This window comes from Hyperolius riggenbachi, chromosome 5 (assembly GCF_040937935.1).
Source record: "Hyperolius riggenbachi isolate aHypRig1 chromosome 5, aHypRig1.pri, whole genome shotgun sequence".
NCBI lineage: Eukaryota > Metazoa > Chordata > Amphibia > Anura > Hyperoliidae > Hyperolius > Hyperolius riggenbachi.
The window spans coordinates 43,826,223-43,838,787 of NC_090650.1; the positions used below are offsets into that span (position 1 = coordinate 43,826,223).

A 12,565-nucleotide genomic window follows, 5' to 3' on the forward strand; every position below is an offset into this window, starting at 1 on the left:
AAGTGTTTTCTGTATTCCTATAATCACTAACCCTCTGCACTCAAAAACAGTGTTGCTATCACGGATGGTCATGATCACGGGTGCTTCACGACCATTTGTACGCAACACGAAGGCCGTGATCCGCATGGATCACGGCAAAATCCGGATCACGGCATGCTTAAAAAAATACGGGTCACGGCCCGTAATCACGGCTGTGATTCGGCCGTGATGCGGCCGTGATGCAGCCATGATTGCGGATTTTTCAAAAGATGTCACTGGGCCAATCAGAGGCCCCTGACGCAAGCTAGAGCAACCAATCACAGGAGGGGAGGCTATGCCCTCCCCTCCTGTATATAACCAGCGGCCATTATCAGAAACTCCGTCCTTGCAAGAGACTGTGGTCTGAGAGAGTATCTCCAGGCCATTTCTGTCACAAGCAAGGGTATTTTGGTGTAAAAACTTTTACGTGTACGAGAGACAATTACACATGCTCATGCGCATTCAGCATTGGAATACCAAGCAATATACACATTACTTGATGCATAAAGTAGTTACGCATTGCCAGCCGCATCGTGAGCAATCCAAACATAGGTACGCATACGAGTATATATGCACGCATACAGTATACGGATCACATCCAAGCGCATTCTTACTCATACGGGAAAATAAGGACGCATACACTATCTCTTTAGTCACATACATTTTTACTCATGCGGGCATGTATGTACGCATAAATTATCGTCCCTCTGTCCACATGTACATTTTTACGCATGCGGGCATACAGGTACGCATAAAGTATCCGGATCACGGTCGAGTATGGTAGCCGTGCGTAGCCGGAGAAAAGACGGGTCGGGCCGGTTATGCATAACAAAAATACGGGTCGCAATCACGGGTGATCCGGATGCGTCACCAATAAAAACGGCCGCATTCAGATCCATGCTTAAGGGGTATCCGAGCAACACTGCTCAAAAACATGTTCCATAACCATCTGACACACTGAGGCCGGTGTCACACCAGAAACCAGTGTTATAGGTGCAGTGTGATTGTATGATCGCATCCCACCGTAACGTTATAAATAGCCCTTGTAGAAATACTACGGCAATGCGCGGTAATCTCACTTCTGGCTGCAAGCCAAGCCATAACTGAGGCTCTGTAGTGCTTACTTCCTGTGGCGGAAATACAACAAAATCCGCTTCCATGCATGCGCGTCGTGAACGCTTAACAGTTTAAAATATCTGCCGCACCATAGACATACATGACTTCCGTTCACTGCACGTCGTCGTGGGTGGTTGCCAATAACGCGATGTTGTCGTCTTGTCTAATCTGGTACTTTCAGTGCATTGCACCACGGCAGGTATGAAATGCCCTATAGGTTTTCATTGCATTAGCCTTACCATGCGGTAAAATAAAAGTGGAAAAAGGTAAAAAAGCAAGACAATGAAAACATCCCAGTGTGAAAGGCTTCTGACAGTAAAGAAAACAACTAGTTTCCAAAATGGACTGTAGTATATTTTGTACTTGGCCAATTCATCATGACGAGGTTCCCTCCTTAGAATTGGAGTGGTACAGTTGGTCACTTCCTGCTGGAAGAGGCTATTTTACGATGTATTTCCATGCATGCACGCCAGAACTGCCTCGGCTTGAAACTCAGATTCTAGAACATGGAGTGTTTGCTTGGCTGCTGACTAATGTTAGTAGAGCAGGAACCAATTCTAAGCGGGAAACCTCATCATGGTGAAATGGCAAAATACAAAATATACTGCACACTGTTTTAGAAACTAAGATCCTCTATTTTGATAACCTTTTTGCTTTTATTAGTGTTCCAGCTTATTGTGAGCACTTGTTTTTGAGTGCAGAAGATTAATGATTGTTTGCAAGTAAATTAATCACATCTCTCAGTACCTGATTTTTTTTCTATTTCATGTTGGCAAAAGTTGTTTCACAAAAGATTTGGCCTATAGAAAGCAGTAATGTTTCTGGACCGTGTTTATATATGATCTTTAAACATTATTACATATTACCTTTCCATTTAAATTGGCAGTCAAGCCAGCATGAAATTTCCTAAACTCACTGTAAGCCTAAATTGCATTACCATTCTAGTCTAAAATGTGTACTTTGTGTTGCATTAGTTTCCAGTAGACTTCTTGCCTAAATATAGCCGCACAGAGCAGAAGAAATTGTTACTGTGGTCCACACCTGCACTAACTGAGTGATTGGCAGCTGCTCTGACCCTCATGTCCTGTGACGATCAGTGTGGAGTTGCTGAGCGTTTTCATTCAGGTGGAGTAAAAAACACACACAAAAAAAAGTTTAACAATGTATTGGAGGTAGTGGTGGTGGACTTACCTCCAGATTTAAGACTCAATTGTCTAATTCAGAGCAAAATGTATTGTATACTCCACAAACCAGTGTGGTGCGTTTCGCAGGTATATCACTCGCTTCTTCAGGAGTAACTAATTACGAGCTCTTAGCAGGCATGGACGTCTCTGTGAGGGCTTAATCTACGGTGGTTTCCTTAGTGGTAACCCCTCCTTGTGAGTATTTATTCACAATGATTTTATTCTAAGCAATGTTGTTACACTGAAGTGGCCTCTCAATTTCCCTTTTCTTTTTTTTACAAATTTTAATTCAAATATACAAGGTAAGTATGAGATTGGTGGCATGAATTCTAAAACTATCCCATGGAAGATGGTGGTATTATATAAATCAAGAATAATTGTTGAACTATAGAGCGTCCTTATTTCTTAAAAAAAAGTGGCAATTCACTTTTGTAAGCTTAGTAAGGAAACATGCAGCTGCCAGATTTTTTTTTACATTGCCCTGATCCGACAGCATCATGGATGGACTTTGTGCTGTGAATGCCTAATAAATATTTTGTGGCATTAGCAGCCGCAAAAACTAAAATATTCCCTGTATTGGAAGGCTAACGGGAAGTCCAGATAATGCTTTCTTATTGAAACACAATGTTTTGGTATTTTGGCACAGGTACAGACCCCATCAACTGTCCGGCTACCTGGACCCCATACGCCGGGTATTGCTATTCTCTGCATAAAGAAACGAGGATCTGGAAGGACGCCCAGGTATCTTGTAGGAAGCTGGAAGGAGACTTGGCAAGTTTGCACAATATTGAAGATTCAAGCTTTATTACTGCACAGTTTGAGTTTGGTATGTGTCGCTTTAAAACAAATAATGAGAGAAATAATACTAATAAAAATTACTAAGACTACTAACAATAACAATGGTATTATTTAAAAGTTACAAACACTATAACAACAGGTGCAAAAGGTAAATCCGTCTGGCAATGATTCACAATAGAAAGTGGGGGTTACAAAATACTTTTTCTAAAATTCAAAAAAAAAAATGTCGTAATACTAATAGCAAACAAGCAAAGACTGAACATGTGGACCTAAAAAAAAAAGTGGCAAAGCTGTGTTAATCGCTGGGGAGTTTATTTATGAAGGTGCCGATCAGCTACTCATCAGAAAGTGGCGTATTTCTCTGCAGAAATAATGGAACTCTAAAGGGGGCCAAGCAGCATACAATTTTTTATTTCTTTTCAATTGAAATTACAAATATTTTTTTTGATTGATTAATCGAGTGTAACAATAGAAGAATCTGACCAATGTATCACACATGCGTTCAATTTCCCCAATTTTGAAAAAATTATAATATTGAAAATGCTGAGAAAATTGTTTGGGGCTATATATATCAAGAAATTGACAATCTATCCTACACAATTCAATTTTCTTAAAACTAGATCAGAAAAACCCACCACTTCCAATTGACTTATATCGAAAAAAAACTCAGACCTCTTTAAGTAATAAAAAAAGCTGTCTATTTTTCTGTACAACCAGAGCTGGGACGGGTTCCTCCAGCACCCAAGGCTGAGACACCAAAGTGCGCCCCTCCATCCCTCCCACCCCAGCTGTCACACACTGATTGCTGTTAGACTAAGAGGGCCACAGGGTCCACAACCTCCCCAACACCTTAATATCTAGTTATCTGGCTTGCAGTCACTGCTATGTATATTTCTGTATTTCTTTCTGCTTCAAACATAATTAGGAATGATAGCTGAATGAATTGTGCGCCCCTCCTACACTGCGCCCTGAGGCTGGAGCCTCTCCAGCCTATGCCTCGGCACGGCCCTGTGTACAACCAATTCTTTTTATCCAAGTGTCATAACATTGGATCATTTTATTGTATCATGTGTTGCTATCTTAAGTCTTCAAGGACACCCGGAACTTGTTATGGATTCACTAAATCCCCCCAACAGCGTTGCTTGCAAATTTTCGCCAGTCATTTTAACTTTGAAAATGCTAATTTTGGCTTATAGTTTTGTGTTTTCACGGTAAAAATATTGGGAAGACACAAAAAAATAAAATCAATATTTTTAACATAAAAAATTGTGAGAAACCCGCAAAAAAGATATTCTTACTGGGACAATTTATACCACAAAAATACAAAAAATTCACGAAAAGCACGAAATCCTTCCAAACTAATTTTCGATGGAATTTTCCCTTGAATATTGAAATTAATATTATTTAAAAAAAATTAATGTGAAAAGAATATTGGCATTTTCACTCAACACTGCCCCAATTATATGTATTCTACTTAATTCTGACGCTTTAAATTGTACAGTTAGCCAAGGAAAATTGGTGAGAGAAGAGACAAGGTCCTCAGTCCTCTCTCAGCCTCTTAAAGGAAAACTGAAATGTTTAATAGAGGTGTTTTCATACTTAGCTGGGGCTTTCTCCAGCCCCATGAGATGCGTGGGCTCCCTTGCCATCCTTTCTAGCTGCTCCATTATTTCCTTATCCCCACCCGTAATCTGGCCAGTCACGCTCTTGAGCTCATGTACGGCGCAGCTGGGAAACTTCTGCAGTACTGCTGCACAGAGGCTGAATGCTGCCAGGCGTGGGATCCTGATAGCAGGGCGTGCGTGGCCAGGCATGGGCAGAAGAGCATGACTGTTCACTGGTGGGGATAAGGAAAGGGCGGGGAGGATGGGGAGGGAGCCCACGCACCTCATGAGGCTGGAGGAGACCCCAGTTAAGTATAAATACACCTCTATTAAACATCTCAGATACACTTTAAAGAACAACTAACACGAGAGGCATAGGGAGGCTGCCATATTTCTTTCCATTGAAACAATACTGGTTGCCTGGTATTCTGCTGATCTTTCATGTATCACTAGTGTCTGAATCGCACTTGAGACAAGCATGCAACAAATGCAGTCAAACTTCAGTCAAACATCTGATTTGCATGCTTGTTTAGGGTCTATGATTAGAGGAATTAGAGGCAGAGGATGTGCATAGTTCAAAAGGAACCACCTAATGCAACAGGACATATTTTTACTGCCAGTGTAGTTGTGGAGAGTGCAATACCAATTTGTTACTAAATGAGGCACATGTGGTATCGTTTTAACTGTGACAAGTTGTAGAATACATTTTGATGTGTTTTAAAGCTTGGACCCACGTTACATAAAAATAGGGTAAAGCCCAACTCCACAATTTGTTTGGTTTTGAGCTTTAGATACAGGAGGAAGGGTTAGAACCACTGTCAGTTATTATTTATCTCTAGGTCTTGTTTTTCTCCCTCTTCTTGTCTTGATCATACTCATGATGAAGAAAACCCAGAGAATCCCCCATGAGGAGATGGACTGGCCCAAAACCTGTCGGTTCTGTCAGATTTTACCTGCCTACTTTTTCGCGATAGCGGTCCTTTAAAGCATATCTGAAATGAAAAACTAACTATAACAAGTAACTTGCCTATATATCTTACCTAAAGTTTATTTATTCCTGTGATACAATGAGGGCAGCCAAGTTCTGTTTGTCACATTGTCACAGGCTGAGGGCTGGAGATGCTATCAGCTTGCCTGTGTGTAAATTCTGTCCCCTCCCCTCTGCCTCTGAAATCTCTGGCTAGAATCCTGCTCCTCCTCCTGCTCAGGCTGAGCTACCATAAGCCCTTGCTACTGTCTGAAAATGCCAAGGCACTCTGAAAAGCTGTTGGCGAGGCTTGATTAGTTTATGGGGAATTAGAGTACTAAAACAAAAACAAAAAAGTATTTGGTTTGAGGAATGCCCTATAAACTATATGAAAGGAACACAATTATGCAATGAGGAAAAGTTTATCTCGATTCCACTTTAACATGAAACAAGTGTACTTCGCAGACGGTAGGGGACATGTGTTGCCTGCACAGACATCGTTGCCTGTCCATGATGCATGTGCACAGGTGCTATTTGCCTGTAGGCTGCCTTTGTGACACCAGTTAAAGAAACAGTAAGCATGTGAAATTCTCACTAATGAGGATCCAGTCTGCAATTAGAACCTGAGAGTGGATTTTTCCATTCCTAGCTCCATTTAATAGATCACTATCATGAAAAATGTTATTACATGAGAACACATATGTACAAAATGTAGATTAGCCCCCAAAACGCTCTATCAATTACTTTTTTCCTACGTCACTGTCACTTACAGTAGGCAGTTCAAATCTGACAGAGCTGACTATAGTGGAACTTTGGTTTCTAAGCATAATTCATTCCAGGAAACATGCTCGTAATCTGAAGCACTCTTATATAAAAGCCAATTTCCCCAATAGGAGTAATGAAATTCAGATGATTTGTTTCACAATTCAAAAACATTTATAGAAAAATATTTAATATCAGGGATGAGCCGAAATTTCACATTTTCGCAATTACAACACAAAATTGTAGTTCATAATTATCAATTAAATCATAATTCGTAATTTTGTGTCGCATTTACATGTTAAATCGTATTTCGTGTTTCATTCGTAATTCAGTAATTTAGCAGAATCACGAAAATTACAGAAAATCGAAATTGTAAACAGAATAAAGAGAATAAAGAGAGTCATCACTTAAAGGATACCCGAGGTGACATGTGATGTGATGAGATAGACATGGGTATGTAAAGTGCCTAGCACACAAATAACTGTTTTTTTTCTTTCTCTGCCTGAAAGAGTTAAATATCAGGTATGTAAGTGGCTGATTTAGTCATGACTCAGACAGGAAATGACTACAGTGTAATGGCTTCTGAGAGCAGGAAAGAGATAAAAAGGGTCAACGGTGGAATAATTCAATGAATGTGTCATTGATCAAAAACAATAAAACAGTTAAAACTTAAAAAGTAGATTTAAGCAAAAAATAAAACTGGAATATCTTAAAAAGTCATTTTTAGGAGAAGGAAGATAGATACAATAGTTTATTTCATTTGTTTATTTTTGCCTCGGGTGTCCTTTAACCCTGTGCTTTGTGTTTTGTAGAGGATGCAGAGTACGTCTGGCTCGGCCTGAATGACCTGAAGACACAGCGGTTCTTTGAATGGAGCGATGGCACCCCGGTGACCTACACAGTGTGGCAGAGAGGGGAACCTACCCACTTCACTAACAAACAAGAGGACTGTGTGGCATTAAACACTAAGGTGGGATTCAGCTGGACAGGAACTAAAGGTGGATTCTGGGTTTAGGTCAAATAATCCCAGGTTACCCCCTCACTTTCATCAATTTTACTCAGCAGTTAAAGTATTTATATGTCTAAGTGAGCTTAAAATATCATTGTATTGGCCTAAAACAACAATGCAGTGCATTGGCACTATAGATCAGGTATATATTTTGAACTGTTAGCAGATTACCTGTAGCATGTACAGCAAAAACGGTTATTCTCTTGCCTATACTGATTACAAATTAGCTGCAGCATGCGCTGTTTCCAGTTTTAACATGTGCCTCTTGTTCTTAAAGTGTACCCGAGGCAGCATGTGACATGATGAGATAAACAATGTGTACAGTGCAAAAAATAATAAGCAGGCTATTTTACTTGTTATATTTTGCTGCCTGAAAGAGTTAATTTCTAGGCATGGAAGTGACAGCTTCTCTCTTGTCGGTACCTTGGTGGTAATTTAGTAAACATCATTGATAAGCAAGTTACAGCCATAACAGTTTTCCTGGCAGAATACAGCTTCTGAGGATAGTAAAAGGTCAATAGTTAATGTATTTTAACTCTTGCACACCTAATAGGCTGCCACTGATTAGAGACTGTAAAACTTTCACATTACTTTGTGAATGTTTAAATATCAAAACCATGGGATGCTTAAAAAAGTCATGCTTTTAGGAGTAGGAGGATAAATATAATTGTTTATCTCATCAGTTTATTTTCACCTCACGTTCACTTTAACCCCCCCCCCCTCCCCCTCCCAATTAGAGTAAAGACCGATCGGGAAGCCTGAAAGGTCAAAGGGAAAGGGGCTTTCTCCTTACACTGCTGAATTACCTCCTCACACTCTTAAAAACTGTACTCATTTTCCAATCTTTCTAGTTCTTTCTCAGTTTTTAGTAAAGGCTTAATGTGACTGTTTACATTATTTCATTCCGTTGGGCTTAAATTATTATTTTTCTCTCCATATTTAGGATGGCCGCTGGGCAGATAAGATGTGTGAGCGGAAGTTTCCTTTTCTGTGCAAGAGAAAACCGTTGCCGATAGACCATGAGCTGGGGCCCAGTGTTGAGGAAGGCTGTAGTAAGGTATTGCGTGTAATTAAAGTAAGCCTGAAGTGAAAACAACATGAGGAAATAATAACTAATCTTAGACATAGGATTTTCCTGGAGTCACATCTTCTTATTTTGGCTTTAAGGGATACAAATCTAGGACTGAAGATTGAGTCATTTTTCCATATAGAGTAGTGATCACCTCTTGGATTTCTTTTCTGTTCATTGCTGTTAGGGGTGTTAGTCAAATCCACACATGTTTTTTTGTCCTCTAATTAGTTGTCGGGGAGAATTACTTTGCAATTGTACTTCATCAACTTCTTGGAGACTAACAAGATCCTTAAGGTCCATACACACACTAGATAGATGTTGCCTGACTGGGATGAGATCGAATCCGTCGGGTGACATCACTGGGCTGAGGCTGTATAGCTGTGCAGTCAGCCCGTTCTGTTGCAACACGGGAACAGGAGCGGCGCAAATGTGACGGGATGAGGTGAGTGGGGACAACACAGCTATTGGATGCTCATCGCTCAGCCTAGGGTATAGGTGCTCCTCCCAAGTATAGCCAGGTGATGGTGCCCCCAGTATAGCCAGGTATAGGTGCCCTCAGTATAGCCAGGTATAGGTGCCCCTCCCCAGTATAGCCAGGTATAGGTGCCCCCAGTATAGCCAGGTATAGGTGCCCTCAGTATAGCCAGGTATAGGTGCCCCTCCCCAGTATAGCCAGGTATAGGTGCCCCCAGTATAGCCAGGTATAGGTGCCCTCAGTATAGCCAGGTATAAGTGCCCCTCCCCAGTATAGCCAGGTATAGGTGCCCCAGTATAGCCAGGTATAGGTGCCCCCAGAATAGCCAGGTATAGGTGCCCCCAGAATAGCCAGGTATAGGTGCCCCCAGAATAGCCAGGTATAGGTGCCCTCAGTATAGCTAAGGTATAGGTGCCCCCAGTATAGCCAGGTATAGGTGCCCCTTCCCAGTATAGCCAGGTATAGGTGCCCTCAGTATAGCTAAGGTAAAGGTGCCCTCAGTATAGCCAGGTATAGGTGCCCTCAATATAGCCGGCCCCAGTATAGCCAGGTATAGGTGCCCCCAGTATAGCCAGGTATAGGTGCCCCTCCCCAGTATAGCCAGGTATAGGTGCCCTCAGTATAGCCAGGTATAGGTGCCCCCAGTATTAGCCAGGTATAGGTGCCCTCAGTATAGCCAGGTATAGGTGCCCTCAATATAGCTGGCCCCAGTATAGCCAGGTATAGGTGCCCCCAGTATAGCCAGGTATAGGTGCCCCCAGTATTGCCAGGTATAGGTGCCCCCAGTATATCCGGCTCCAGTATAGTAAGGTATAGGTGCCCCGCTACTTCCGGTTTATCAGGAAGTAGCGTGAGGCACTTACAGAGATCGGTGCGTGGAACGCATAAGCGAGGGATGTCTGTGTTCCTGCCTGCTGCTCCTACCACTGATTAATACTGGAGGGGGGTGCACTGAAGGGAGAGCCCAAGGGTAGGCAGGGCGGGAGTGGGTCCCCCTCCCCGCCTCTGTGGGTCGCCAATGCTCTCCCCTTATGCGCTGCCACCCCTCCTGCCCAGCCAAAATGGCCCTGGGCTCTGATAAGGCACGCTAACTCTGATAAAGCACGTTAACTCTGATAAGGCATGGTAACTCTGATAAGGCACATTAACTCTGATAAGGCACTCTATTTGTTATAGTACATCAACCCCAATGTGCCCTATAGGTGGGCATAACATTGTTTCACTGCAAGTATTTCACACCAGCCCAGGCATTCCCTCTATTTCAACGTATAGAAAATATTTCAGTTACGTCAGTAATTAGAGCCTGGTTGTTTATTACTTTGATTCTTTATTCTTTTGTGCTTCCAGGGATGGAGGAGACACGGCTTCTACTGCTACCTCATTGGTGAAACACTCTCCACGTTTCCAGAGGCTAACGCCACTTGCAATAACAATGCAGCTTATCTGATGACTATTGAAGACAGGTACTGTTTACAATGTACTGTAAGCTGGTGTTTCTGCCTTCCGGCCTGTAATGCTGGGCACACATTTAACTCCCGACTGAAGTGTAAACAGGGCCGGTTCTCTCATGAAGAAAGGTGAAACATTTGCATCAGGCGCAGAGATTCCAGGGGCAGCACTGTGTACTGTGTTAACACCAAATATTAGCATGCAGTCAGAGTAGGAGGAGAAGTGAGGTGAAGAAGTCATCATTGGAGAAAAGCAGCTTGTTGGGCAGTGTGAGGAGTCTGACAGTGAGTGGGGAGGCAGAAGGTCAGCAGTGCTTCATTTGACTTGCACAGCAGAAGGGAGGTGGTGGCACTGCTGTCCTGACTGAGGAGGAATGGAGAGGCTGAGGGTGAGCAGTTTGTTTGTCATAGACTCACAGCCAGACAGTGCTAATGGGCTTGAGTCACAAAAGCATGCTAAGTGTTAGCACGCCAGTGAAAATCCACTCAGCACATGCAAACTGGCTTTGCACGCGCTAATATGCGTGCAAAATCAGCCGCTTCGCGTGCTAAGTAGCGTGATAAGCATACTAAAGTAGCATGCGAACAGTAACAGCTTTGCCGTGCAAGCTACTTAGCACCCTAGTTTGCACGTGCAAAGCTTTTAGACGTGCTGAGTTACCACCTTTTAGTGAATCAAGCCCATTGTGTTAAGCTGCAGCATGTCATATGAAAACATTAAATGAAGCAGAGTAAATTTTCGGGTGCTGTGCGATCATTCCAAATCAGGTTTGGGCATCCTCACAAGTTTGCCTCAGGCAGAAAAAAGTCCAGAATCGGCCCTGAGTGTAATGAAAAAAAAAAAAGGCAATCTGAGTGCAGACTAGTTCAGCACGGCCCTGCAATGACCACCTCCGCGACTGCTCTTTTTGGGAGATAAGGTATGTGAGGCCTCCTTTTTATTGCCAAATGAACATTTTCACCCATTGCCAAGACTGCATGAGTTGTAAAGTATTTTGTGTGTGAAGCAGGCACTTTGGGCACCCACTATTGAAATATCGGCATTGAGGGGTAAATTGAGCCTCAATGCCAATATTTCAATAGGTGCCTATGCTGACATTTTTCTTTCTTCTTGCTGCGGTGGGTGTGTTTGGAGGCAATTGGCAGCAGGGGATTAAGGTTAGGCGTGGGAGGGGTTGGTTAGGGGTCAGGTAGGAAGTTTGATTGGAGATGTGTGTTTAGGGTTAGGCATCAGGTAGGACATTTTTGCAGGAGGAGGGGGATAGGGTTAAGCGTCAGGGAGAAAGTTTGTGCGAAGGGTTAGGGTTAGGCGTCAGGTAGGAAGTTTTTTCGGGGAGAGGGGGTTCGGGTTAGGCATCAGGCAGGAAGTTTAAACGGAGGGTTAGGTGTCAGGTAGGACATTTGAGGGGTTAGGGTTAGGCGTCGGTGGGAGTGTTCTGTGTGAGAGTAGTCTTAGGTTTAGCCATTGTAAAATTGGGCTGAAAAAGAGCCCAGCCCAGTCTTGAAAGCGCATCCATATCTAGTTTTATTGCTCTCTAGGGCTCGCTCAGTGCCGTTTTGGGGGGTCGGAGGGGTCGCAGCATGAGGAGAGAGCATGGGCATACAACGGTGGGGAGGGGGGACAGTTCCCCCCCTCACCTCGGGCTCTCCCCTCTGCACTCCCCTCCATCATCAATCAGTGGCTGCAGCCTGCAGGCGGCAGGCAGAAACACATACCTTCATGCGTTCCACTGCCGGAGGTTCCTCTCTCTAAGTGTCTGACGATACTTCGTGTTTAACCTCCTGAGCGATAATCCCGAGCTGAGCTCGGGGTATGTCGCGCAGGAGGATTTCTCAAGCCCCGCTGGGCCGATTTGCAAAATTTTTTTTTGTTACACGCAGCTAGCACTTTGCTATCTGCGTGTAACTTCCGATCGCCGCCGCTCGCCGCCGATCCGCCGCTACCCGCCGTGCCGCGCAGCCCCCCCCTCCCCGACCCCTTGCCAATCAGTGCCAGGCAGCGCTGAGGGGTGGATCGGAACTCCCTCTGACATCACAACGTCCATGACATCGGTGACGTCATCCCGCCCCGTCGCCATGGCGACCCGGGAAAGCCCAGCAGGAAATCCCGTT

General features: G+C 43.5%; 1 protein-coding gene across 3 annotated transcripts in view; it reads left to right on the forward strand.

The window, feature by feature from the left end:
- LOC137518157 (macrophage mannose receptor 1-like) overlaps window positions 1-12,565 on the forward strand; it is a 171,139-nt gene that overhangs the window by 63,829 nt on the left and 94,745 nt on the right. For all 3 annotated transcript variants that reach the window (XM_068235569.1, XM_068235571.1, XM_068235570.1), the window contains exons 7-10: window positions 2,965-3,144; window positions 7,262-7,419; window positions 8,402-8,515; window positions 10,353-10,468. In XM_068235569.1, coding sequence (XP_068091670.1) covers window positions 2,965-3,144; window positions 7,262-7,419; window positions 8,402-8,515; window positions 10,353-10,468 — 568 coding nt within the window. The remainder of the gene's footprint in view (window positions 1-2,964; window positions 3,145-7,261; window positions 7,420-8,401; window positions 8,516-10,352; window positions 10,469-12,565) is intronic.